The sequence below is a fragment of the Gorilla gorilla genome, chromosome 4 (genome assembly GCF_029281585.2).
Source record: "Gorilla gorilla gorilla isolate KB3781 chromosome 4, NHGRI_mGorGor1-v2.1_pri, whole genome shotgun sequence".
Taxonomy (NCBI): domain Eukaryota; kingdom Metazoa; phylum Chordata; class Mammalia; order Primates; family Hominidae; genus Gorilla; species Gorilla gorilla.
In genome coordinates this window covers 50287464-50315283 of record NC_073228.2, presented here as the reverse complement: position 1 = coordinate 50315283, position 27820 = coordinate 50287464, and the positions used below count along the sequence as shown (strand labels likewise).

At 55.3% G+C, this 27820-nt stretch overlaps 2 protein-coding genes and 1 long non-coding RNA gene across 6 annotated transcripts in view; 1 reads left to right on the top strand and 2 right to left on the bottom strand.

The window, feature by feature from the left end:
* The window catches only part of RAB5C (RAB5C, member RAS oncogene family), a 30006-nt gene extending 28939 nt beyond the window's left edge, over positions 1-1067 (bottom strand). Inside the window, exon 1 of one of the 2 annotated variants that reach the window (XM_055388112.2) lies at positions 918-1067. The gene's annotated coding sequence lies outside the window, so the exon portion shown is untranslated. The remainder of the gene's footprint in view (positions 1-917) is intronic. The other variant, XM_004041704.5, reaches the window with a different exon arrangement.
* LOC109026926 (uncharacterized) lies at positions 127-2950 on the top strand. Its single transcript, XR_008680124.2, has 4 exons — positions 127-342; positions 680-734; positions 1024-1135; positions 1798-2950. It is a non-coding gene; the product is annotated as an uncharacterized lncRNA (long non-coding RNA).
* Positions 2922-27382, bottom strand: KCNH4 (potassium voltage-gated channel subfamily H member 4). 3 transcript variants are annotated; one of them, XR_008680122.2, is made up of 17 exons: positions 25724-26913; positions 24847-25080; positions 24385-24531; positions 24154-24281; positions 22112-22355; positions 21640-21797; positions 17850-18057; positions 16167-16361; positions 15537-15736; positions 12368-12617; positions 11508-11752; positions 10181-10219; positions 9657-10009; positions 9280-9386; positions 8304-8377; positions 5791-6495; positions 2922-3149 (listed from the first exon to the last, which is right to left on the bottom strand). XR_008680122.2 is itself a non-coding variant. In XM_004041714.5 (16 exons), exons 1-16 carry the CDS (start codon positions 26997-26999, stop codon positions 6100-6102), a joined length of 3054 nt encoding a protein of 1017 aa, XP_004041762.1. In that variant the 5' UTR covers positions 27000-27382; the 3' UTR covers positions 2922-6099. The 3 variants fall into 3 exon arrangements, 2 of the variants coding, with proteins under 2 accessions (XP_004041762.1, XP_055244086.1); XM_004041714.5 differs by lacking the exon at positions 25724-26913 and adding an exon at positions 26924-27382 and having other exon boundaries at positions 2922-6495; XM_055388111.2 differs by having other exon boundaries at positions 2922-6495.
* Positions 27383-27820: the final 438 nt, after the last annotated feature.

Genomic DNA, 27820 nt, shown 5'->3' with positions numbered 1-27820 from the left:
AGTGGGAAAGAGATGGCCCTTCAATTCCAGACTCCTCATTTTGGGTCTTATTCTCCTCCCTATAGACACACGGACAGCAGTCCCAAGAAAAGCAGTCCCTTTGAGGCGGCTGGGAAACCACTCACGTGCTCTGTGAGGACAGAGCTGAGCCTGGAGCAAGGGGGGAGGGGAAAGAAGATAATGAATGGGCACATCCACCCTGATCTGTGATCTGTAGCTAGGATTGAGCAAACCTCAGCTAAATTCTTCAGAGGCAGGAAGAGAGAGACACTCAAAGAACAACATAACTAGAGGACAGGGCTGGGAGACAGAAGGGCAAAGCAGGAAAACAGCTCATTTCTAGTAAGTGACCCAGACTTTAAACTCTGCTGAGGTCCTGGTTGGTTCTCTGGCTTGAGGAGAGAGAGGAAGTAAGGAGTTGAGGGAGCGCACACACACTTCTGTGCGTGTGGAACGGTCTCACCCAGACGACCCCCTCCCCCAAAGGAAATCGAGATATTCCTCTAGGGCTAGAGGGGACAACTGGTTTTTTGGGACAGGAGGAAGGAAAACGGCGACAGACAGCACTCCCTGTCACTTCTAAAAGAGAAGAGGGACAGGTTCCTTCACACCTAGCAAAGATCCTCCGATTCTGGAAGCAGGGGGAGCGGAACTTAGGGCACCTCTTTCCCACAACTAGAATGGACACTCCAGAGGACAGTCATAGCGGTTTCCTTAAGGCTCACGAAAGGCAGGTAAGCTAAGGAAAGAAGCTCCCCACCTCCTATGGCCCGACGCCTGGGGAGCCCCTCAAGAGGGGGCTACGGGTCGGGGGAGGGGTCAGTATCCCCCTAAACTGGGGCTGGGCGGGAGGAAGGGCTGCCCTGGAGATGCTTCAACGCAGGCGAGACACCAGGTCCTGGGACAAGCATACTCACGGCGGCTCCGGGGCGGCGGCGTTACTTGGGGCCGGGGCTCGGACGGGATCCGCTTCTCTCCCCCCCGGCGGTGTCCCAGGCTCCGGCCTCCACTTCCGCCTTTCAGCCGCTCCGGATCCGGATGTCCACCTCCGCCCCGCCCCTCAATACTCCCAGGTGATTGACAGGGCGGAGAGACCAATGGGAGGCACTCTTGGCCGACCTACCCAGCGGCGCCGGTAGGAACGCAGGAGTGGCGGTAGGGAGCGCGCGAGGGATGGCGGGACTTGTAGTTCGCAGCGCTGGGAGGAGTCAGTGGCTGCCTGGGACTTGGGCTTAGGGTGGAGCCGGCTGACTGCGAGGCGGAGCCCGGCCGGAACTTTTTTTTTTTTTTTTTTTGAGACGGAGTCTTACTCTGTCGCCCAGGCTGGAGTGCAGTGGTGCGATCTCACTGCAACCTCTGCCTCCCGGGTTCAAGCGATTCTCCTGCCTCAGCCTCCCGAGGAGCTGGATTATAGGCACGCACCACCACGCCCGACTAATTTTTGTATTTTTTAGTAGAGACGGGGTTTCGCCATGTTGGCCAGGCTGGTCTCGAACTCCTGACCTCAGGTGATCCGCCCTCTTCGGCCTCTCAAAGTGCTGAGATTACAGGCCTGAGCCACCGCGCCCAGCCTACGGCCGGGAACTTTTTAAGGCTAAGCCTGCCATCCGCGTCACCGCCGGTTCCGGACGCCCCGAGGGAAGGCGGGTGGTGGAGCGTTGGAAGAAGGCAGAGGATTGTGTGTGCAGAATTGGGAAAGAAAAAACGTGGTGCGAATGAATATGCACGCGAGCCCTCAGTCCTGTGAACTCGCTGATCTGGAGAAGCCCTTGTCTGCACTTTCCGCCCGATTGCCAGGGGCGTCTGTGATCGGGAAGGTGAGGAAAGCGCTGCAGGAAGAGTTCTCTGCGGGATGCTGGGTGAGATCTAAGGGAGAGCTTCTGCCACCACCTCCTACTTGGTGTGTGCGGGGGCCGGCACAAAGACCATCTCTGCCTCTGCCTTCCCCTGCTCCTAGCCAGGGTCAGCTCTTCTCTCTGACGCGGAATACAGAGCTGGACAACCTCTGCCTCGGCCCTCTCCATCCGTAAATAAAGACTAGAACCACCCCCACTCTGCACTCTCCCCCTCTATGGATCAGGAATATTTGTTTCTTCGGCTCCTCTCAATATGGATTGGGCCCGCTCCTGATTCCTCCCACCCTTACCTCTCAACACAAACCAGTACCTCCTCTTCTTTTGCATCTCATCCTCCAGGGACACTACTGAAAACCTGTGTGGAATCAAAGCTCACCGGAGACAGCTGTGGCCATTGTGCCTATAACGCCAACACCAGGCATATCCTGGGAGCCTCAGCTGGAGAATTTACCTGTCTTGGACAACCTGCCACAAAACTGTGCCCACATCTAGTTCCATCTGGTCATCAGGGCGTCTCTCTTTCTTACGCCCATAACACACAATCCCCACTTCCGCGCCAGTGTTCATGAGAAGTGAAAAGGAAGAGGGAAGAGAGGGCTTGTTGGGAGGACAGAGGGGATGGGGCAGAGTGGGATTCCTAGCAGGTTCTGGCTGGTGACAAGCTCTTCCCCCAGCCCCCTTGCCATACCCAGCTCTGGAACAGTTCCTTATACAGGAGGGATGGGTAGTCCCCTAGGCCCACCTTTCCAAGGCTGGAGGTGGGCCAAAGCCAGGACTCTGTCCTTCCCACATACTGTGTGCATATATGGCTGTGACTGGGGTGCAGGGGAGAGAAGGGGGTATAATAGGCCCATAGTGACTAATTAAGTTTCTTCCTCATCCCTGGGGCCCCTGGTGGTGTGAATGTGGTGCCAAGTAGATTGGCTGGTGCCTCTGCCCTTCCTAGAGATAGCAACTGGGCCCTGGGGTACAACGAAGGTGAGGGTGGGGAGTGATTGCTGTGTTGGCTCCTCCAAAGCCCTGGGGCTCTCAGAGTAACCCCCAGAAACACCCAGAGCCAATAACTACAAAAATAAAGAGTTTATTTCCTATCCAAAAGTGAGCCCAGGGTGTTGGGTGGTAGAGGAGAGCTGGAGACCTGGGCGAGTTTTGGAGCAGTCCAGGCCCTGAGTGAGACCATGTTGTAATGGGGGAGAACAGGCTTGGCAGCGGTCTGGGGTCAGGGAAAGGATAGGGAGTGCTGTTGGGATTTTTGAGTTGCTAGCAGCAGAAGAGACCACCTTGAGAGACAGCCTGCAGAGAGACAGAAACAGAGATGTTGACAGACCCACGCCTAGGAGTAGAAGCAGACATTACTGGGCCCAAAACGCACCTGTTGGGCACAGGGACCTGGGAACACACTGTTAGGTAAGGCAGGGGTCGCAAACTCAACCCCTGGGCTCCACCCCGGACATTCCAAATTGGATGAGGCCCAGGAATCTGCTTTTTATTTTTTTACTTTTTTGAGCCTCCGCGCCTGGCAGAATCTGCGTTTTAATAGGATCTCAGGTAGTTCCGATGGACACTCAAGTTTTGAGAACTCAAATACCCACAGAGACCAGACAAAAATTTCAAACAAGGGAAGCTAGCTGGGTGTCGGGAGATGATCAAGAAACGTGGTGACTGCAAAGTAGAGTGCAGAGCAGATCCCATCTAAAGATGACAGTGGCCACCCAGCCCAGCTGATTGCCAATTATTGCCAGATGGAATGTTGGCCCACGGTAGCCTGATGTCCTGAGGTTTGTTTTGTTTTGTTTTGTTTTTTTGAGCAGGGTCTCACTCTGTCACCCAGGCTGGAGTGCAGTGGTGTGATCACTGCTCACTGCAGCCTCAACCTCCTGGGCTCAAGAGATCCTCCCAGCTCAGCTTCCAGAGTAGCTGGGACCACAGGCACACACCACTACACCTGGCTAATTTTTTAATTTGTATAGAGATGGGTGGGGGTGGGGTGGGGAGGTGTCTTGCTATGTTGCCCAGGCTGGTCTTGAACTCCTGGATTCAAGTCATCCTTCCACCTCAGCTTCTGGAGTAACTGGAACCACAGGCACTCACCACTACACCTGGCTAATTTTTATTTATTTATTTATTTATTTTTGAGGTGGAGTTTCACTCTTATTGCCCAGACTTGAGAGCAATGGCACGATCTCGGCTCACTGCAACCTCCACCTCCCAGGTTCAAGCGATTCTCCTGCCTCAGCCTCCTGAGAAGCTGGGATTACAGGCATGCACCACCATCCCAGCTAATGTTTGTATTTTTAGTAGAGATGGGGTTTCTCCATGTTGGTCAGGCTGGTCTCGAACTCCAGACCTCAGGTAATCCACCTGCCTCAGCCTCCCAAAGTGCTGGGATTACAGGCGTGAGCCACCATGCCCAGCCTACACCTGGCTAATTTGAAAAATATTTTGAAAAATATTTTTCAAAATAATCCCAGCACTTTGGGAGGCCGAAGCAGGCGAATCATGAGGTCAGGAGATCGAGACCATCCTGGCTAACATGGTGAAACCCCGTCTCTACTAAAGATACAAAAAAATTAGCCGGGCGTGGTGGCAGGCGCCGGTAGTCCCAGCTACTCGGGAGGCTGAGGCAGGAGAATGGCGTGAACCCGGGAGGCGGAGTTTGCAGTGAGCCGAGATTGCGCCACTGCACTCCAGCCTGGGCGACAGAGTGAGACTCCATCTCAAAAAAAAAAAAAAAATATTTTTATAGGCTGGGTGCGGTGGCTGACACTTGTAATCCCAGCACTTTGGGAGGACGAGGCAGGCGGATCATGAGGTCAGGAGATCGAGACCATCCTGGCTAACATGGTGAAACCCCGTCTCTACTAAAGATACAAAAAAATTAGCCGGGTGTGGTGGCGGGCACCTGTAGTCCCAGCTACTTGGGAGGCTGAGGCAGGAGAATGGCATGAACCCGGGAGGCGGAGCTTGCAGTGAGCCGAGATTGCACCACTGCATTCCAGCCTGGGTGACAGAGTGAGACTCCGTCTATAAAAAAAAATATATATATATATTTTTTTTTTTTATAGAGATAGGGTCTCACTATGTTGCTCAGGTGGATCTCAAACTCATGGGCTCAAGCGATCCTCCCACCTCGGCCTCCCAAAGGGCTGGGATTACAGGCATGAACCACTGTGCCCAGTGCTACATTTTGTAGAGAAATTGGAATATCTGTATTCCTATATAACCTGTCTCTTTTTTTTTTTTTTTTTTTGAGACAGAGTCTCACTCTGTCGCCCAGGCTGGAGTGCAGTGGTGCGATCTTGGCTCACTGCAACCTCCGCCTCCCGGATTCAAGTGATTCTCCTGCCTCAGCCTCCCGAGTAGCTGCGATTACAGGCATGTGCCACCATGCCCGGCTAATTTCGTATTTTTAGTAGAGACGAGGTTTCTGCATGTTGGTCAGGCTGGTGTCGAACTCCTGACCTCAGGTGATCCGCCTGCCTTGGCCTCCCAAAGTGCTAGGATTACAGGCGTGAGCCACCGCACCTGGCCCTGTCTCATTTTTAATATTGGAACTAACTCATATTTTGAAAATAATGCTGTGAGAGCCGAAGAGTACATATCTGGAGCCATCCGTTTGTTTCCTGTGTGGGCTGTGGGATGAGGTGAGCCTCTCCAGCCTGGGCTCATGGTGGGCGGCCTAAGAAATCATGGGTTGCTCAAATTCCAAGCAACATCTCAAACCTACCCCTCTCTAGGTAACATTGCTCTTAAGGTCTTCTGCAGAGACCCAGGGGCTGAGACAGAAGACCTCACAATATCACTAAGCTATCTTCAGGCAAAATCCTACAACCTGTCTCTCTTGCTATAGACGCTAAGATCCTGTCTGGTCTTCCCTTCATGTCCTAGGCTGGAGCTGGGTCCCTTGCCATCCCCTCTGCTCCCCCATCTCTACCTGCCTCCAGGTCCTGGGGAGAAAGTAGGATCTCATCTGCCCAGCCCAATGGGCACTGCGGTTCATCTCATGCCTGCTGGGTTCCACAGCCCTCAGGTGGCTCCCCTCACAGAGGGGGAGGTTGGGGAAGGCTTGGAAAAGGGAATAGCGTCAGAGGTAACCACGCTTCATTAAAAAGTCCAGAAATCCAGAGCCAACCAGGCCAGCTGGTGGCTGCTGACCCCAAGGCGGGAAGCCAAGGGGCCCAGGTCCTCCCTGAGTGGTGAGCGGCAGCACCCACCCCAGACAGGCCTGGGCCCTGGGCCAGGGTCAGTGGAACGTGTCTGACCTGGACTGGAAACTGTGCCTCAAGAGGCTTGGGGTTGGGGGTGAGGCCTCTGGCACCGGAGAGGGTCCCAGAGGGTCAGGCTCTGAGGGGTAGGGGGGCAATATGGAAGGTCTCAAGTCCAGGAGCGCAGTCCCTGTCTCCATGGTCCCCACACTGGCTGGGCAGTGAACTTCAGCAAGCGTAGTATCCTGGAGGCTGGGTGGTGGTCTGGACGCACAAGGAGAGAGGCATGGTGGCCTCAGCTGTGGACAAGGAGGGTCTGGGGTCCAAGCGGAGCCTGCTGGGTGGCCTGGGGGACCCAGCCTGGCCTGCAGCAGGCCCATGATGTGCCGCAGCTCCCGGCTAAGCTGAGACACCTCCTGATTGAGACGAGAGATCTGTTGAAAACACATCGAGTTGTTTCACAGGTGCCACAGTAATAACAAGGTGCACCCCCCTCTCCAGTTTACAAAGCTCTTTCGCAGCCACTTTCTGCTCATGGCCACCCTGGGAAAAAGGCAGGATGAGGGTTATTTTTGCCTAGATGGAAAATGCCCCAGTCTCTTTCCAGAAAGGATTTTGGGCAGCAGATATTGCTATTCCTCCCCTACACACACACGCGTGCGCGAGCTTTCCCAAGATGTTAAAAAATGTGCTCAAAGAGGCCACACATCTGTGAAGTGACAGCCTTATTATTCTCAGCTGATCCCATCGCACAAGCTCAAGGGTCTCTATCAGTGCTTTTCACACTTCAGCGACTAGAGAATCAACTAAGAAACTTTTGAAAAGACACATTTCTGGGCTCCGCCCCAGACATTCCCAATCCTAAGAGGCCCAGAAATCTGCATTTAATAGGTTGTCAGGTAGTGTCTTTTTTCTTTTTTTTTTTTTTTTGTTTTTGAGATGGAGTCTCACTCTGTTGCCAGGCTGGAGTGCAATGGCGCGATCTCGGCTCACTGCAAGCTCCGCCTCCCGGGTTCACGAGATTCTCCTGCGTCAGCCTCCCAAGTAGCCGAGACTATAGGGGTGTGCCACCACGCCCGGCTAATTTTTTTCATATTTTTAGTAGAGACAGGGTTTCACCGTGTTAGCCAGGATGGTCTCCATCTCCTGACTTCGTGATCCACCCACCTTAGCCTCCCAAAGTGCTGGGATTACAGGCGTGAGCCACCGCGCCCGGCCTATCAGGTAGTTCTGACAGATACTTGTTTGGGAACCACTGGCCTAGAATTGAGGGATGCCTGAGGCCTTGAGCAGACTTGCCCTCAAGCTTGCTGAACAAGAGCCAGCCCCGCTCAGGCCCCAGGGCCTGAAACAGCCCAGGCACCGCCCCTCTGGGATGCCTGATGTTTATCAGAACACAGGGAAGGCCGGCTCCCAGGGGCTGGGCCTGGTTGCTCTGCGGTGACAACTCTGAGATCCCTTGGGGAGGAGGCAGAGGCTGAGCCTCAGCATATAGAATCTAGGTTCTTCCTGGACAGAGTTCAGACATCTGGATCCAGGTCCTCCAGGCCTGAAGGCCTCTCAGCCTCCCTGTCCCCTGCCCCTGCATCTGCTTAGCACTCATTACCCACGGCTGGGGTAAGGGAAAGAGGTGGGGCCTGGGCAGGAAAGAGTCCTACAGTGGTGGAGGGAGAAGAGATGCTCTTATCAGGCTGGGAAACTTGAGCCAGTCGGGGAGGAAGGAAACCAACTGGTACTGAGTGCCTACGACATGCCAGGGATTGGACCAGGCACATATGCACTCTCATTTCATCCTTAAAACTCTGGGAAGCACATATTACTATTTCCCCATTTTAGATGAGGAAGTTTAAGTTCAGAGCGGTTGTGGGACTTGCCCAAGGTTTAAGTTCAGAGTGGTTGTGGGACTTGCCCAAGGTCATCTAGCTAGCGTGAATATCTCTTTTTTTTTTTTTTTTTTTTTTTTTTTTCTGAGACAGAGTCTTGCCCTGTCGCCCAGGCTGGAGTGCAATGGCGCGATTTTGTCTCACTGCAACCTCCGCCTCCCAGGTTCAAGCGATTCTCCTGCCTCAGCCTCCAGAGTAGCTGGGACTATAGGTGCCTGGCTAATTTTTGTATTTTTTAGCAGAGATAGGGTTTCATCATGTTAGCCAGGCTGGTCCCAAACTCCTGACCTCAAGTGAGCCACGTGTCGGGTCTGAAATGCTGTTATATCAGGCGCGTCTCTGAGCCAGCCCCAACCCACCTCCTGGTTCAGCCGGCAAACCTTTTCCTTCACCTCCTCAGCCTCACTGGCCAGTTCTGGGCTGGGCCCGGTCCCTGCAGGGTGAAGGGATGCAGGTGAGTTCGTGGAGCATTAATACCTGAGCCTATAACTTGGGCTGGAATCCTCCTGTCATTGGGCAGGCGGAGAGCAGGGGGAGACAAAGCTCTAGGGTCTGTAAGATGGGAAACCTGAACTCCTTAGCCTGGTTCTGAGGCCCCTGTGTAACTCTCCAGCCTCATCCTGCCCCTTGCCCCATCTTGGTACGGAGCTTCTCTTTGGTGTCTGAACACAACATCCCTCTGGTTTTCATGCCTTTCAACAATTTTTTTTTTTTTTTTGAGATGGGGTCTCACTCTGTTGCCCAGGGTGGAGTGCAGTGGTGTGCTCTCAGCTCACTGCAACCTCTGTCTCCGAGGTTCAAGCAATTCTCCTGTCTCAGCCTTCCGAGTAACTGGGATTACAGGTGTGCACCACCATGCCTGGCTAATTTTTGTATTTTTAGTAGAGATGGGGTTTTGCCATATTGGCCAGGCTGGTCTCGAACTCCTGACCTCAGGTGATCCACCCTCATCAGCCTCCCAAAGTGCTGGGATTACAGGCATGAGCCACCATGCCCAGCTCAATAACTGTTTTGCTCCACTCTTCAAGATCCCACCCACCCTTTAAGAAGCAACCCAAGCATCCCCTCCTCTGCAAGGAAGTCGAGTGAGCACCTTCCTCTTCTACCACAGAGTCCTGTTCTTGTCTGTCATGGTATTTAGCATCTGGAATTGTTTATCTGTGTACAGAGGTGTCTCCCTGCTAGACTCACTCCAATAGCGTGGGCCAGGTCTGTTTTATCTGTGTATTCCCAGGATGACACCTGGCACATGGTAGGCCCCTACTACATATGGGATGGATGGACAGGTGGATGGGCAGATGGATGACGGGGTTGAAGTCCACTGTTGGCCCTTACCTGTAGGGGGTGCATGGGAGCGGGGCCTTGGCAGTTCAGGCCTCCTGCTGAACCGGAATGAAGGGGCCTCAGCTGTGCTGCCAGAGTCCTCAATGCCATCCACTATCCTGGGAACAGGGCAGTGCTCATCAGCACCATGGGGTGAGGGTAAGGGCCAGAGCAGAGCAGACAGAGGGGGACTGGGGGCAGCAGTGCCAGGGGGCGGAGCAAGAGCAGCAGTCAAAGTGGGTTGGGGTTGCAAGCTGTGGTTGGAAGGGTGCGGTGGGCACACGGGCAGAGACGGAATGGAGCACTGTTTGGAACGCCGGGGATAGAGCCCAGAGAAGGTTCTGGAAGCCAGTGGGGTTTTGGGAAAGCAGGGGAGGCTGGCATCTCACCGGGGACTGAGGTCCGGAGGTCCAAAGGTTCCCAGTGGGGGAATGAGAAGCTGAGGGGGCTTCCAGGCAGCAGAGCACCTGGGGGGGCCATGAGGGGAGGCACTGTGGCCCTGGCCAGCCAGGGCAGGGGACAGGGATGGGGACAAGGAAGGAGAGGAGACAAGGGCTGAGAATGGGGGCAGCTCCTCGCCCAAAAGGCTGACCAGGGAGCCCCGAGGCCGTGCTGGGCTGAGGTTGGGCAGCAGGAGGGGCCGTCGGGGCCTGGGACCACCCCCAGGCTCCGCGCCACTCTCGGCCTCTGTGATGGATGGCAGCGTCTTGTCTGAGGAGGAGCCGAGGCTTTCTGAGCGGGGCTGCGGGCAGAGGGGGCAGCTGATGTCGCAGGACAGTGAACAACAGACCCCTTCATTAAGTAAGAGCCTTCGCCGGCGGATGCAGCTCCCCATCCCTGGAAAGGGGGATGCTGCTACCCATCTCACCCTCTCCCCAGGGCAATTCAACCCCACCCAGGAAGTGGGTGTTACCTGGGAGAGTCGAGGGGATCGGGAAAAGCGGCTGAGGCCCTGTGGGGACATAGGAGAGTTCAAGCCGATTCCTGCCTTCCCGCGGCCATAGCGCAGACCCTCCCTGTCCCACCCAACAGTGTTATGGGGTTGAGAATGTGGAGTCTTTTGTGGAGCTGAGTCAGAAACTATAACCCTAACTCAAACAAACACTGCATATCAAAGTGAGACTGAAAAGCAGCAAAAGACCAAGGCCCAAGGTGTAATGTACAGGCCTGGCCCAGAGCCTAAAACAAAGTGGACTCAGGAGACATTTGGTGAGAGAAGAGGAACCCCCAGGGCATGATGCCCCGTCCAGAGAGGGGCTTGAAAGAGGAGCACATGAGGGGGTTGTTTCTAAAGGGAGGAGCCTGGCTGGGCATGGTGGCTCACGCCTGTAATCCCAGCACTTTGGGAGGCTGAGGCAGGTGGATCACCTGAGGTCAGGAGTTCGAGACCAGCCTGGCCAACATGGCGAAACCCCATCTCTACTAAAAATATAAAAATTAGCCAGGCATGGCATGCATGCCTGTCATCCCAGCTACTTGGGAGGCTGAGGCAGGAGAATCACTTGAACCTGGGAGGCGGAGGTTGCAGTGAGCTGAGATGGCGCCACTACACTCCAGGCTGGGTGACAGAGCCAGACTGTCTCAAAAAAAACAAAAACGAAAACAAGACCGGGCACTGTGGCTCATGCCTGTAATCCCAGCACTTTGGGAGGCCGAGGTGGGTGGATCACCTGAGGTCAGGAGTTCAAGACCAGCCTGGCCAACATGGTGAAATGCTGTCTCTACTAAAAATACAAAAATTAGCCGGGTGTGGTGGTACACACCTCTAATCCCAGCTACTCGGAAGGCTGAGGCAGGAGAATTGTTCCAACCCAGGAGGCAGAGGTTGTGGTGAGCCAAGATCGCGCCACTGCACTCCAGCCTGGGCGACAGAGTAAGACTTCGTCTCAAAAAAAAAACAAAACAAAAAAACAAAAAAAAAAAAACAACAAAAAACAAAGGGAGGGTCCTTTGAAGGAGTCAGGAGTCTGGGGTGGGGCTGAGGGGTGGTCAGCAGGAGATGGGGCAGTAGAGTTGGGAGTAGATGACGATGAGAGACGGCCAGGGGCCTGGGTGATGGCCAGTGTAGTGTCAGCGGGGTTGGAAGGTATGAAGCAGGTAAGGGGCAATGGAGGAGGGTGCCTGGGCTTCAGGCATGATGTTTTTAGGGTGGAGGGAGGTTCATGGGACTCTCAGGCTGGGGAGGTCTGCTTTGGAGGAAGGGACTCTGGAAGGATGGCGGTCATCAGGGGTGTACATACACTGGTGTCAGAGCCCTGGCGCAGGTTGAAGGTGAGGTCCCGGGGCAGGCCAGCCCGGAAGGCAGCCCCATACTCAGGATAGAGCCTCAGGACCTCAGCCAGCCCTCGGCTGCTCAGCTGCTGCAGGCCACAGTAGGTCAGAGCTTTCACATCAGCGCTGGTCTTTAGCACGAAGCTTGGGTCTGCTCCCAACCCAGGCTCCTGCCCCGGCTCAGGGATATCTGCTCCAATCAGGTCCCCCTTCCCTGTAGGTAAGGGATGGGGACAGTCAGCTGGGGCAGTGAGAACGAAAGGATATCAGCTGGAGGTGCTCAGTGGATTTGAGGGGTGGTCAGTGTGTTTGAAGGATGGTTGAAGGTGGGCCAGTCAATGGGATTGGTGGAAATAACCAATGGAATTGGGAAAAGGTCAGTGCAGAATGACTGGTAAGGCTGGGAGACAGTCAGTGGGAGTGAGTAGGGCCAGAGGAACGATCAGTGGAATTGGGTGATAAAAATCACAATGGCCGGAGGGGTCAGGTCAGTTACAGGGTAAAGGTGAATGGAGTTTAGGGTCACTGGGGAAAGGTCAATGGGGTTGGGAAGTGGAGCAATGGGAAAGGATCAATTGAGCTGGGGGACAGTCACCGGGAAGGGTTGATGGGTTGAGGGATGCCCAAGGGGATTAGGGGAGAATTAGAGGGGAATTGTCTAAAGGGGATGGTCGTAGGGCGGAGGGACCGAGAGAGTACTCCTCAGCAGGAACTGTAGGTATCCACGAGGGGTATCCCATTCCCTAGAATCCTGGCCATTCCCAAGTCCTCAGTGGGGGGTGCGGGGGGTGGTTCCGGGGTAGGTAGTAGGGGGTGACGGTGTCCTTACCCAGGATGGCCAGCACCATGTTGTCTCGGAGCACCTCAAGCGAGCCGGAGCAGACATAGTAATGTGCCTGCAGGGCATCCCCACGGCGCAACAGGTACTCGCCCGGAGCGCAGAACGAGGTCTTGATGTGCAGCGATAGGGCCCGCAGGCAGCCCCTGCTCGCTGCCCCGAACAACGGCAGCTGCAGGATCTCCCGATTCAGGTGCATAGCAATGTCAGCTCTCAGCTCGTCTGGGAAGTCACGCAGTAACTGCATAAGGGGCATAGGTCATTCTGGCCATCTCCCTGCAGCTACTACTTGAGTCTACAAATGTGCTGAGCTGTCTTCAAAGAGAGAATTCCTCTTGCCCTTGCTTTGAAGTCACCCATTCCAGACCTTCAGTACAACCTCTGTGTCTAAACTCAATTTTGCTTGCTGCATGTACCTCAAAACCCAATTTCAGGGGCAGAGACCAGGTCTTCTCCCATCAGTTCCCTGCCTGTGGCTACATGCTGGTCACTTAACCCCATCATTCAGAAGCCATCACTTGGGGGTCAGCCTTCAACTGGGAGTCAGGAGACCAGGAGTCAGCTCGGCTCCTAAGTCCCTGTGGACCTTGGGCAACCCATTTCCGCTCGCTGGGCCTCAGTATCCCAGTCTGTATCTCAGTCTGTAAAATGCAGAGTTGTTATTAGACCATGGGCACTACCAATGACCTCTTATGGCCACACTGCATGTTCACATCCTCATATGGAGCCCCTTGGCCACCCTGGCTTGTTGAACTCTCCCCTTGGTCCCCCTGGGCTCCTGTGAAGGGTTCCCTCCTGGTTCCTCCCACTGCTCACTTCCTCATTTCCTCTCAGGCTCCTCTTCCTCAGCCAACACCCTGGACTCTCACTTTCCACACTCTCCCTGCATCATGGCAACTGGCCCCATGGCTTCCCTACTACCTGAGTGCCCTGAGCCCTAACTCTGGGTCCAGACCTGATTTCTTTTTTCTTTTTTTTTTGAGGCAGAGTCTCGCTCTGTTACCCAAGCTGGAGTGCAGTGGCACGATCTCAGCTCACTGCAACCTCCGCCTCCCAGGTTCAAGTAATTCTCCTGCCTCAGCCTCCCGAGTAGGTGGGATTACAAGCACGCACCACCACGCCCAGCTAATTTTGTATTTTTAGTAGAGACGGGGTTTCACCATGTTGGCCAGGCTGGTCTCAAACTCCCAACCTCAGGTGATCTGCCCGCCTCAGCCTCCCAAAGTGCTGGGATTAAAGGTATGAGCCACCGCGCCCGGCCAAGAGCTGATTCCCATCTACCTACCGGGCAGCCTCTCTCTGGACCTCCCCCAGGCACTATACCCTCCTCTTGGTCTGACCCGGGACTCTCACCTTCATCCCAAAGCCCATCTTCCCCCTGTTATGCCTCCATCCCCACCCTTGGCCTAAGCCAGAAAACTGGTTGTCACTCTGAGCTCCTCTCTTGCAACCAGCAGGAGATTACCACGTCCCACAGATCCCATCCTCAGAGATACCTCACCAACCCATTCCCTCCAAGATCCCCACACCACTCCCCAGTCTAAACATTAAGCAGGATAAAATCTAAATTCTAGGCCATCCCTGAGCTGGGCCTGTTGCCTCCCAGCCCATGTCGTGCCTTCCTACCCTGCCTTCTCCCTCCACAGCACTCACATGCCCATTCCTGCAGGCTTATTGAGCCGCTTTCAGTTCCCTAAAGCGCTCACTCTGCTCTTTTGTGCCATCACTTCTGGCATGTGTCCCTAAGGCCATTTCTACCTGGCATTGCCACCTTCCTTGACTCCTCCCCACCCAGGCACAATGAGGACCTGAAGGCACCGACATCCCTCCTTTACAGCCCCATTCAGCGTGGCACTCTGTTCATCTTTCTGCCTCCCTCAACATTCTGGGTCTCCCTGAGGGCCAGGGCTAAGTGTCATCATCTCTAAGCTCTCTGTGCCCAGCACCAAGGCTGGCCCAAAGCAGGCACTCAGGAAATGTTGGCAGAAGGGAGAGTCGCATCAGCTGGGCCCTGAGCTCTTTCATTCCCTTATTCAAGTGCAAAGAAACAAGAATTTGGCCGGCTGTGGTGGTGCACGCCTGTAATCCCAGCAAATTGGGAGGCTGAAGCAGGTGTATCACGATGTCAAAAGTTCGAGACAAGCCTGACCAACATGGTGAAACCCCGTCTCTACTAAGAATACAAAAATCAGCTGAGCGTGGTGGCAGGTGCCTGTGATCCCAGATACTCAGGAAGCTGAGGCAGAAGAATTCCTTGAACCTGGGAGGCAGAGGTTGCAGTGAGCTGAGAGCACACCACTGCACTCCAGCGTAGGTGACAGAGCAAGACTCCTTCTTGAAAAAAGAAAAAAAGAAAAGAAACAAGAATTTGTATTTTGGGCGAATGTGTGCCCTTGTGAACAATACCTCACCCCCCGGGCCCTGTTTGCCTCCCTTTTATTTTATTTATTTATTTTTTATTTTTATTTTTATTTTTGAGACAGAGTCTCGCTCTGCCGCCCAGGCTGGAGTGCAGTGGCACAATTTTGGCTCACTGCAAGCTCCGCCTCCCGGGTTCACGCCATTCTCCTGCATCGGCCTCCTGAGTAGCTGGGACTATAGGTGCACGCTGCCATGCCCGGCTAATTTTTTGTATTTTTAGTAGAGATGGGGTTTCACCGTGTTAGCCAGGATGGTCTCGATCTCCTGACCTTGTGATCCGCCCACCTCGGCCTCCCAAAGTGCTGGGATTACAGGTGTGAGCCACCGCGCTCAGCGCCTCCATTTTATTTATTTATTTTTTTGAGAGAGTCTAGCTCTGTCACCCAGGCTAGGGTGCAGTGGCATGATCTTGGCTCACTGCAGCCTCTGCCTCCCTGGTTCAAGTGATTCTCGTGCCTCAGTCTCCCTAGTAGCTGGGATTACAGGCGTGCACCACCACAGCTGGCTAATTTTCATATTTTTAGCAGAGACGGGGTTTCACCATGTCGCCCAGGCTGGTCTTCAACTCCTGACCTCAAGTGACCTGCCCGCCTCAGCCTCCCAAAGTGCTGGGATTACAGGTGTGAGCAGCCGAGTTCCGCCTGCCTCCATTTTAAGCTACAGGGGCAGCGACCCCTTCCCCACCCCACTGCAGGGCCACGCGGAGGGCAAGGGCAAGATGGGAGACCCTGCACGCTACCTCGTTGGCGTCGATGCCGCTGTTGACGGCCCACGTGGTCTGGAAGTATTCGAGCATGCGCTGCTTGAGCGGCCGCGGCAGGCGGTGCACACGGATGAAGTCCTTGAGGTCCTTCATGCGGCTGTGGTAGAGCGAGCGGCGCGAGTACATGCGCTGGATGATGGCTGTCACGTTCCCGAACACCACAGCGTGCATCAGGGCTGCAGCAGCAGCAGCGGGCCTGTCAGGGGCGGCCACCCCTCTGGCCACCTCCCCAGCTCCCAAACCCACCCTGTCCTGGACCAAGAGCCAGCGGGCTCCTGTGTGCCTACTGGGTGCCAGGCACTAGACTAAGGGTGGGGAATAGGGAGTGGTCCAGAGATGGGTAACACCCCATGCTCCTCTCAGGCCTCCCCACCATTAGGTCATGAACCTGCGTTTCCCATCCCCTTTGCAAAAGTCCACGCCTGTTTGTGGCATCCCCAGGGCCAGCACATAGTGGGCACTCAGGAAACGTCCGTGAATGAATGCGTGACTGTCTGGACTTGGGTAGACACCTCGGGCAGATGTCCTGCCCTCTCTGGGCCTCAGTTTCCCCGTGCATGCTGGGCTTCACAGGGCCCCACTGAGGCGTGGCAGGTCTGGCCTCACCGCCTATGAGCATTGTGCAGATGGAGAAGATCTTCTCGGCGTCGGTGTTGGCACACACGTTGCCAAAGCCCACACTGGTGAGGCTGCTTAGAGTGAAGTACAGTGCCGCGATGTAGGCGCTGCGCCGCGATGGGCCACCCACCGAGCCATTGACATAGGGCACCTCCAGACGCTTGCCCAGCTCATGCAACCAGCCTGCAGGGTGGACGGATGCAGGGAGCCCTGGCTGTGCCAGCGGTGGAGAACCAGGGTTCCCTGAGCCACCTACGCTTGACCTTCGGCAAGTATTTATACACAGGTTGGCACAGGAAATGTGGGGGGTGGCCTGGGCCTGTGTCTCCCCATGGTACATTGGTTACAGTTGCATTCCAAGGCCGCCAACTCACTACATTGCTGAGTGTTCAAAGGCTCCTGAAACTTTCTAATAGTTTATTGTGCACCTGCTGTATACAAAGTGTTGGGGAATTGACCCAGCCAAACACTCTCCCTGCCCTGGTGGAACCTATAGCCTGGAGGGGAAAGAGACATGACATAAATCATTACAGGTGGGAGGTGAGCTCCTGGAAGGAAAGTATTGTATAGGGTGTGTTAGGAATCCTAACAGGTTAGGGAAAGCCAACCCATTGGCAGTTGGGGGTTCTGGACATGGTGCCTGGAAGGCATGCTCCTTAGGACAGGACATTTTGGTTGAGACACATGGAACCGAAGGAACATTGTTCCAAGTGAGGCAGGGAACAGAAAATCCATCTAGGTGGAGAGGGAAGACAAAAGAGGGAGGATTCCAGAGAGGAAAAGAACATGTTCCAGGCCCAGCGTGAGAAAGCAGTATGTCCTGGGTCCAGGGGAGAGGCTGGTGTGGCTGCAGCACAGGGAGCACGGGAGAACGGGAAGGCAGGTGGGGAGAGAAGGGGCACAGGGCTGCCCAGGGTGTGCAGTGAGTGTGGACTTCATTTGGAGGGCAGTGGGAAGCCACTGAAGGAATCCCAGAAGGAGTGTAGTGGGTCAACGTTGAATCCTGGAACACCCATTTGGCTGTGGTGAGGATGGTGGTTGTTGGGGGGATGAGAAGGGGATTGGGAAATCAGCAGGGAGGCTATTGCACAGGCCTGGGTGAGAAAGGGAGGTGGAGTGGACTGGGAAGGGGCAGAGAGGATGGAGAGAAAAGGTCAAATTCACGGGACATTGGAGAGGTGGTATTGATGTGGTGGGCTAGGTGTGGGGTAAAGGAAAGGGAGGTGTCAGGGACCATGCCCGGGATCTGACAGGCCTTTCAGAGGGATTGCAAGGGCCTGGGGCTGTCTCCTGGCTCATGGCCATGAAGCTTGGAGAAGAAGGGATTGATGGGGGCAGAGATGCTAAGCTCTTTCTGGGACTTTTCACGTGCTGCTCCTTCTGCCTGAAACACACCCCTCCACCCTCAGAGTGTTTCCTGCATTGTACTTTGATCACTATCACTGGTCTTGCTCCCCCACTAGGCTGTGAGTTCCCCCCAACCTGCCCCCCAAAACAGAGCCCTTGTCTGTAAATCAATATTCCCATGCTTGATCCAGAAAGAGCTCAACGCATGTTTGTTGGATGGATAGAGGAATGTGGGATGAGGGGTGTGGGTACTGGTGGAGGCATCAGCTTGGGGATGGGACAGGTGGACAGGTGGTCTGTGAAAGTTTGGGGTCGGTGGCTCACCAATGTCCCAGAGCAGCGGGTCATTGGCCTCCATCTCCCGGCGCCCGATGACATACCAGATGCAGGCCATCCAGTGGGCAAGGAGCGCAAAGACCGACATGAGCAGCGTGAGCACCACAGCACTGCACTGAGAGTACCGCTCCAGCTTCTGCAGCAGCCGCAGCAGCCGCAACAGCCGCACTGTCTTCAGTAGGTGCACCAGCGAGGTCTGCAGGAAGGTGGCGGGGGAGGCTGTCAGCAGGCACACCTCCTCCGAGCCCTCAGAGTCCCCTCCCAGGGCCTTCCCACCAGACAACCTGGAGCCAGGGCAGGCTGCAACAGGAAAGACATCTTTGCTGTCCTGAGAAAGTGGCCAGGGAATGCAGCAGCAAGGGAATAATAACAATAAAACAAACAGTGGCTAACACTTTGTAATTACTTTTTTTTTTTTTTTTTTGAGGTAGAGTCTCGCTGTGTAGCCAGGCTGGAGTGCAGTGGCGAGACCTCAGCTCACTGCAACCTCTGCCTCCCAGGTTCAAGCGATTCAAGGCTGCCTCAGCCTCCCTCCCTAGCTAATTTTTGTATTTGTAGTAGAGACAGGGTTTCACTACATTGGCCAGGATGGTCTCGATCTCCTGACCCCGTGATCCACCTGCCTCGGCCTCCCAAAGTGCTGGGATTACAAGTGTGAGCCACTGCACCCGGCCTTAGTAAGTACGTTCTATGTGCTTAGCCAGGCACTGTGCTAAGCATTGGTAATCCTTATTTAACAACACACACACACACACACACACACACACACACACACACACACACACACTTATACCTTTAGTTCAATTATCATCATTCCTAATTTGCAGATGAATGAACTGAGGTTCAGGGAGGCTAATGACTTGTTCAAGGTCACAGACCAAGGACATGATAGAGTTGGAACTCAGGGTGGGCATCTGGGCTAACTGACACCACAGTCCACCTTGTACTCTACGGCCACTAAGCACTGGGAGATGGTAGGGGAGCCGGCCCTGGTCAGAGTCAGGGGATAGGCAACAGTCTCTGCAGAGCCCCAGTAGCGACGGCAGCAATTGTGATGGGGACCCCCCTTCAAGACATGGAGAAGCATAGTGGAGTGGGGACAGGCAAGGACTTGAGGGCTGGGGGAGGTTTATGGACACTTCTTCTTGTGGATTGGCTGCAGATGAAGAGTCAAGCAGAAGAGTTGAGGGGGCAGGAGAGCAGGGACTGAGGGAGGCTGGGCTGTGCTAGGGGTTGACGGAGATAATGGTACCTGGTAAGTGTCCCATATTCACTAATATTACCCCAAGTACCATCTGCATTGTGGTTGGTTATCAATATTGATTAGCCCTTCAATCTTGGAGATGGGCAGGGCTTATCTTCTGGGTGGGAGCAGCCTGGCAGCTAGGACTGGAGGCTCTGGGGCAGTGCCTGGGGAACTTGGTATGAAAGTCCGTCATTGCCCCTTCCTGGGCCTCCAGGAACATTCCCCACAGCCCTGGCCCTACACTGCTCCTGGACCACCTCGTGCAATTTTTCTCTAATTTTAGGTGAAGGAACTGGAAAGGAGGTGGCTCTGATTCCTCCATATGGACCCTCGCCAGGGTTTAATGCCTGCCCCCAGCTCCCAGAGCCCTCGACTGCAAGCTTGAGTTCTTCAGGGCTTCCCTCAGTCAGCTGCCCTTGGGCCACTCTCTTGGGGATACTCCTGTCATTCTCCTTGGACTAGAATATCCAGGCCTGGCTCCTTCAAGTCTGCAGCTCTGCCAGTGCCTGCTCATCTTCTGTCTCTGCTCTACCTCTCTCTGGCCCCCAGTGGTATTCCTCATCTCACCAGACCATCCACTCAGCGGCCCTGGTTACCTGGGAAGCAGGGTGGTATGTTGGAAAAAATACTAGACTGGAAGTTTAGCGATCTGGTTCTTTTTTTTTTTTTTTTTTTGAGACAGAGTCCCTGTCGCACAGGCTGGAGTGCAGTGGCGCAATCTCGGCTCACTGAAAGCTCTGCCTCCCGGGTTCAGACCATTCTCCTGCCTCAGCCTCCCAAGTAACTGGGACTACAGGCACCTGCCACCACGCCTGGCTAATTTTTTTTTGTATTTTTAGTAGAGATGGGGTTTCACCATGTTAGCCGGGATGGTCTTGATCTCCTGACCTCGTGATCCGCCCGCCTGGGCCTCCCAAAGTGCTGGGATTACAGGGTGATCCACTGCGCCCGGCCAAGCTGGAGTGCAGTGGAGCTATCTTGGCTCACTGCAACCTCCACCTCTGGGACTCAAGCAATTCTTGTGCCTCAGCCTCCCGCGTAGCTGGGACTACAGGTATGTGCCAGCACACCCGGCTAATTTTTTGTGTTTTAGTAGAGAAGGGGTTTCACCTGTTGCCCAGGGTGGAGAGACCTGGTTCTAATCTCCTGCCTGCCCCTGCTAGCTATGTGACCTTCAGCAAGTCACTGAACCTCTCCAAGCCTCTGTACCTACCTCTGAAAAAGGATAAGCATCTGCCCTGAAGGGTTCCCGTGGGGCTCCCATGTGATGATGAGTGTGAAAGAACGTAGGGAACTGTAACGTGCTCCCAAAGGGACCTGAGAGGAGGGGCAGGGGGCTCTCTGTAGTCTCCCACTCCCCAGCTGATGGTGCCTGGTGGGCATAGAGGGGTCGGCGCACCCCTGGGGAGGAGTAGGGAGATCTGCTCAGAATGGTCAGAGCCTCGAGGCAGACGTACACACATGCACGTGTGTGGGAGCACGCACACACGTGTGCACAGCCAGGAGAGGAGGCCCACAGCCCGTTGGCGGCTAGTTAAATTCGGCTGCGTGTAGGTGGTTTCCTGCTATAGCTGAGTGCAGGGAGAGAGCACACAAGGAAACTGCTCCCCACTTGCCCGCCCCACACCCAAGGGGGCCTGGGGACACGGGGTAGCACTGCCCCACCCTGGACTTGAGAAGACCTACTATCTGCTGGCTGGGGCCACAGATGACCACTCAGGGCACCTCCAGAGTGTCCCCAGGGATCTGTGAGGACTCAGGTCCTGGCATTCTTTGCGTCTGAATTCACCCCACAGCCTCTACCTTCTTGTCTAGGTTTACTATGCTCCCCCAAATGCTTGCTGTCCTCATCTCCTGCCAGCTAAATCCTACTCACCCTTTAAGGTCTAGCTATACCATCTCTGCCTCCCTCAGGAAACCTTCCCAGACCCCTCCAGCCTCTGCCCAACAAGGGCGCTTTTGCTTCCCAGGTGCTGGCCAGACTTCAGATCATTTTTACACACACTCATGTTCCAGCCTGGAACTCCAAGGTCAGCCCAGCCCCTCTGTAGCATACCCGGGCCCCGTCTTCCACCCCCATTCACCTCTTCTGTCCCTGATGTGCTCTGTGGCTTTCCTGCCCCCTCACCAGTTTGGCTGTTTAGAGGCTGAATCCTTGTTCCCTTTCCCCACAGTGGCCATGCCCCACACAGTGCTTTGCAGACAGCTAAATGCTCATCAGTTGTTTGTTAAATAAAAATGTGAAAAGTACCACTCATTTGGCATCAGACCAATGCCGCCTTGGTAGCCATAGTTAGCTTTTCATTTGTCTCAGCTTCCCTCAAAGATTGTGAGCTGAGCTCCCCAGGATCACAGACCCTCGGGATCCTCCCAGTACCTAGCACAGGGCTATGCCCAGAGCAGGTGCCTGATAAATATCTGCAGATGGATTGATGGGAAGGGGCATATCTGGGTTTGGGGTCAGTCCCTTCCTGGAAGATGCTGTGCTGAAGTTGGGAGGTTGGACTGGATGGCGGGATGGAGGTCACTCACCACGGTGATGTTGAAGATGTAAAGCAGGTCAAAGGGCAGAGCAGCAATAAGGTCGACGAAGAACCAGGTGGCCAGATAGTGGAGGCCAATGGAACGAGGAGCAGAGATTACCTGGCCGGACTGGGACACATAGGTGGTGCGGAAGTTCAGGATGATATCTGGGGGTGCAAGAGGCTATTATTGGGGGGCCTTGGCCAAGGGGTCAAGAAACTGACAAAGCTGGGAACAAGCTTTGGAGATTGGAGGAGGCAGGCATGGAGAGATAGATTGGGCTTCTGGCTGGTCGTTAGGGAGGATAGGTCACAAGGCTGAAGGCTGTGGGGAGCAGGAAACATGGGCCATTGGGACTTAAAGATGCAGAAAGGAAGGGGCTCTGGATGCCTGGGTCATGTGGGCCCCAGGAGTGGGTGAGGATTGGCCAAGTGGATCCCCCCAGCTGACCCGCCAGGGTGGGTGAGGCAGAAGGTCTCACCTAGGATGAAGAGCATTTCCACGGCGATGTCGCTGACAAGGGTGTGTCGCGAAGTGATGGGGGTGTCATCGTCACCCGAGAAACAGACATTGTAGGGGACGGTGACCGCAACGTAGAAGGTGGCAAGGAGGATAAGGCCGTCCCAGATGGCCTTGGGGACGCTGTAGTGGAGGAGGAGGCAGCGAGACCCCCCCACGGAGGCCACCTTGTACTCGGGCACTGATGGCTTTGGCTCAAACACGTTCTAAGGGGAGAGGGGTGGCGGTTGGGGACACTTGAGGGAAAGAGGAGCCAAGATGGGGGGTGGGAAAGGCAGGGGATGGGGAAAGTTAGCAGGTGGGCACTGCAAGGGCACTTTCGACCATGAATGAAAGGAGATAGAAGGCCAGGAGAGGGGCGCAGAGGCTGACACCTGACATTTTCTTCTCCTGCCAAGTATTTCCCAGGCCCTCCTCCTTTTTTTTTTTTTTTTTTTTTTTGAGATAGGGTCTTGCTCTTTGCCCAGGCTGGAGTGCAAGGGCGTGATCTTGGCTCACTGCAACCTCCACCTCCTGGGTTCAAGTGATTCTCCTGCCACAGCCTCCCAAACAGCTGGGACTATGGGAACATGCCACCACACCTGACTAATTTTTGTATTTTTAGTAGAGACGGGGTTTCGCCATGTTGGCCAGGCTGGTCTTGAACTCCTGACCTCAGGTGGTCCACCCACCTCAGCCTCCCAAAGTGCTAGGATTACAGGTGTGAGCCACTGTGCCCGGCCCCAGGCCCCTGTTTGAACCAATCATGTCTTGTCAAGGGTATTTATAAGGCTTGACACTCACCCAACTTGATTTTTACATTTTTAAGTTTAGAGACAAGGTCTCACTCTGTGCCCAGGCTGGAGTGCAGTGGCACCATCATAACTCACTGCAGACTTAAACTCCTGGGCTCAAGCTATCCTCCTGCGTCAGGCTCCAGAGTAGCTGGGACCACAGGCATGCACCACCATAGCCAGATAATTTTTTTTTTTTTTTGAGAGTTTCACTCTTGTCGCCCAGGCTGGAGTGCAATGGCGCAATCTCGGCTCACCGCAACCTCCGGCTCCCGGGTTCAAGTGATTCTTCTGCCTCAGACTTCCAAGTAGCTGGGATTACAGGCATGTGCCACCATACCCGTCTAACTTTGTATTTTTAGTAGAGATGGGGTTTCTCCATGTTGGTCAGGCTGGTCTTGAACTCCGGACCTCAGGTGATCTGCCTGCCTCAGCCTCCCAAAGTGCTGGGATTACAGGCATCAGCCACTGCGCCTGGCCTCCAGATAATTTTTAATTTTTTTTTTTTTTTTTAGAGAAGGGGTCTCACTATGTTGCCCGGGCTGGTCTAGAACTCCTGGCCTCAAGCAATCCTCCTGCCTTGGCCTCCCAAAGTGCTGGGATTACAGGCATGAGCCACTGTGCCTGGCCCAACACTCATCCTACTTGAGAAGAAGACTATGACAAATCGGCACATGCCCTAGCTTGAGGGGTACCTAACTTCTCCCTTAAGTTCCTCTTGGGTTCTGGGGGCCCAGTGGGGGCTGGGTATATCCCAGCAGGGAGCAGAGGCTGGCATAGCCCACCGCATTCCCTGTATCCCTAACAGAGGGTTGGGGACTCAATCCCCTGGCTTGGTCAGGATCCTAGGAGGTGGTACACAGGTCTAGATGCCAGGCCTGCAATGAGGGCTTTCTCCCTAGAACTATAGCAGCTTGCAATTTCACCACCCATGGTATAACCCTATCACCCCCGGGCAGGTGAGGTCATTGCTGCTAGAGCAACGTGACATCATCGGAGCAAAGTAATGTCAATCACCTAAGGGAATGAGGGAGATAGGGATAGAAGGATGTTGGGGGAGGATATAGGATGGAGCATATACCATATAGAGTAGTATATGGGAAATGGGTGGGCAGAGGAGCAAGCCAAGGAGGGACACCAGACAGACAGGGAAGCGGGGAGACAGTGGAAGGGGTGCCTCAGAATCAAGGCTGGAGGACTTGGGAGATGTTGGGTTGGGGGTGGGACTCACATTATTGGCCTTCATGCCTCCCTGGCCCCGGCGGCCAAAGTGGCCGGTCAGTCGGTGTAGGACAGTACGGCTCCGTCTTCTGGCAGACCGAAATTTCCAGGTGGCTCCCCTTCTACCAAGGGAGTTTTCTGTTGGGAAGAAAGGTGCAGAGATACGTTGGGGCACATCCCTTGCGGCTGGTTAGGCGAAGGCTTCTGACCATTCACACTGCCCGTCCGGACTTGCTGTTACCGTGATTACTGTCCCCGCGGCCTCCTTGGGGGCCAAGTCCTGGGCTTCCACTCTGAGTGATATCCTTGAAGGAAAAGAGGAACAGCACGACCTCCCCCATCTCATTCTTGATGGGCATCATGTCCAGGAGGCACCAAAAGGCTGAGCCTGTAGGCATGGAGAGAGGGAAGGGAGGAGCATGGGCAGCCCCGTGGCATGCCTTTCTCCTCATCCCTCTCATCCTCCTAGACATAGTTAAGAGCTTGGCAAAGCAAGAACCAAAAGGAACCTCAGAGATGCTGTCAGCCGATTCCTTCATCTTTCAAATGGGGGAACCCAGGACCAGAGAGGTCAGGGATATGCTCCGTCACAGTCAGCTTGTGGCAGTGTGGGGACAAGCACTCAGACTCCTACTGTGCCCAGTGCCCTCTGGATAAGGCTAGGGGTCTAGGCAGAGCTGCAGGGTGGGGTGGGCCCCCTCACCATCCTTGCGGTAGAAGCAGATTTCAGCCCGGTGCTCCTGGTGGCCCTCCAGGGCTTTGTGCAGACGCTGCAGGGCTGGCTCACTGGTCTCTGGGCCGTAGAGGAAACGGCAGCTGCAGGTCTTCTGCATGACCTCGGTGCGACCGTAGCCTGTGAGCTCGCAGAAGCCGTCGGAGCAGTAGACGATGGGAAAGCCCCGTGTGCCCTGTGCGTTGGCCAGCAGGAAGTTGCTGTCTGTGGGAAGAAGAGGTCAAGGTCAGGTCAAGGCTGGGAGGCGAGCTAGCTTCCAGGTGGGCAGCACTTCCTCTAAGTTGGGGTTAGAAGTCACAGAGCCAGAAGCTTCCCAGGTTTCCATGTTGCTCCTGACCCCACTTTGGGATATTCTGAATTGAGAATAGGAGAAGTTGGAGCAAAGGGACAAGGACTTGAGACAGGACTTAAGCAGGGTCTAACGGGGAGTTGGAGAAGGACCCCAGGAGGTCATGCCATCCATCCCCCTGCCTTCCAACTGGTGAGCTGTCACTGTAGAAGGCAGTATAGCATGGTGAGTAAGAGCCTGGGCTCCTGCAACCCTCCACTGCCGCTTACTAACTGTGTGACCTTGGGCAAGTTGATGACCTCTTCTGTGCCTGAGCTTTCCTTATTTGCAAAGTAGGGCATAATAGGCCTTCCTCACATGGTCGTTGTGAGAGTTACATGAGTTAACTTGGGGAGAACAAGTCCTAGCACATGGTAAGTGCTACTCTGAGAAGGTGAAATTTTTTCCCCACATTCACTTGGCTTTCTTCCTATTACAGAGTAAGCAGGGCAGAGATTCTGATGACACCACACCCATTTATTGATAGGAAACCAAAAGGCAGAGATTATCCAAACTCACAGATCTCCTTAGTGTGGGGGCAGACAGTGATGAGTGCTGTCCTCCTTCCCTGCCTTCCAGAGAAGGTCCACTTTTTAGCATTCTTGTAGCTGCTTTCAGGGGATCTGCCCCACTGCTCAAAGTCTAATGGGAGAGGGCATTGAGCGTATAGCTCCAGCAACCCCCAGCAGCAGAACCCGAGCTGTCTCCCTCCAGCTCCAGTGGGTGGGAGGCCAGGGGGACTCCTGTGGGCCATCCAGGGACAGAGACTCAGCTAAGAGATGGGGCCTGTGACACAACCAGTCCTGGTGCTCTAGGAGGGATGACTGTCTGGGGGCAGGGAGGCTGATGGGGACACTGAAGGTGCCTGGGAGGCACTGGGCTCTGGGCACAGCCTCCTTCTTCCATCCCAGGGCCTGTTGCCCCGGTGATGGGCGCTATGGAAACAAGGTGGGGGGGAAGAGGGTAGGGCCCCGCGGCTCAGTTTCCGCCCTCGGGTACCGCTCCCCCACCATCCAGATCCCGGCCAGGGTTCCCGAGGGAATGGCGGGGTTGGGGGAGGTGAGGGCGGGGAATCTCTGGGTTCCAGAGTGGGAAGAGGGAATGGCGGGAGAAGAGGCGGGGAAGGAGTGATGTGGCTGTCCAAGGTGCTGAACCTGAAACCCAAGCTGCGTTGGGCGAGCTGGGAGTTCCCACCGTCGCACAGACCGCTCCCCTCCTCCTGCCTCACCCACCTTACACACTGACGCCCCACGATTTGGGGGCGCGCGACCTCAATCCAAACTAGGTCCTGCTGAAGTCTGATCTTTTCTCCTTTTTTTCTGGAGGTAGTGGGAGCTGGAGTCTGTGAGTAGATCCCAGAATGCCCGGCCACTTTGCCCCACTTCTGTGTCTCGGATACCCCCATACACGCCCCCAGCACAGCTCTGCCCGAGAGTGGGCGGCTCCAAAGGCCCCTCCTCCGCTCTGCGGCACAAAGAGCCTCTTCTGCCTCGAGTCACACCCCCTAACCTTGGCCCCCGTGCTCTCGGCCCTTTCCCCTCCTCCCCTCGCAGGGCACTCCCCGCCCTGTTCCTGCACCGCGGCTTTGGGAGTTCCTAGACCCGCACCTCCGTTCTCTCCGCTCGCCTCGGGTCTCACCATGTCCAGGAGACCCGAGACGGCCCCGAGGAGACTTGGCCCCCAGCTCGAACCTCAAGCCCCGACCTCCGTCCCACTCACGCGTTCCGTCAAAACGGGTGGCGATGGTGTCCAGGAAGGTGTTTTGCGGGGCCAGCAACCCCTTCATGACCGGCATGGCCCCGGGGCGTGGGTTCAAGGCGCGGCGCTGGGGAGCTTTCAGCGCGGCCGGGCCGGAGGGGGCGCGCTGTCGGAGGGGCCGGGGCGCCCCATGCGCCCTCCTGCCTCCTCCCCTCCCTCTTACTGCCGCTGCCGCTGCCGCCGCCTCTGCTCCGAACCCCGTAGCTCTCGGCTCGGCTCAGCGCCGTTTCGGTCCCCCCCCACCTCCCCACGGGCCAGGTTCTTCCCCTCGGGCTCGGCCCGCACCCGCCACGTGGCCCCACACGGGGAGGGGCCGCTAGAGACACCCGCACCCCTCTGGGCAGCCCTCCTCCCAGAGGGGAGCGGCCCACGCGTGTCTCTCGGGGAGAGAATTCGGGGCAGCCCACCGGGAGGGGAGGCCTGAAATGATGGGCGGGGCTTGAATAACAGACCCGCCCTCTTCCAGGCTGGCCACGCCCCCACACGTGGTTCCCTGGCTGCTCCTTGTGGCTCCACCTCGCGGGTTTTCCCGCGCGCCGTCCACGCTGGGCTGGTGTCTGGTTCACAGTGCCGCCTACTGGAGTTGACATATTTCGCAGCACCCCCAGGCCAATAGCTCCAGTGTGAGATAGCAAGGGTTAAGAGGCTAGTTTGCTGGTAGAGAATGGACAATGGGAAGGCTTGAAACCCCAACTCTAGAAAGCACCACTCTTACCTCCTGCCTCAGTTTTCCCAAGACACCCTGGCGAACTCTCCCTACTGAGACACAGCATGGTGGAATGTAAAGAGCTTTGGAGTCCACCAGGTAGAGTCCCAGCTCTAGACACGAATCGTGTGATATCCTCTCCAAGCCCACTT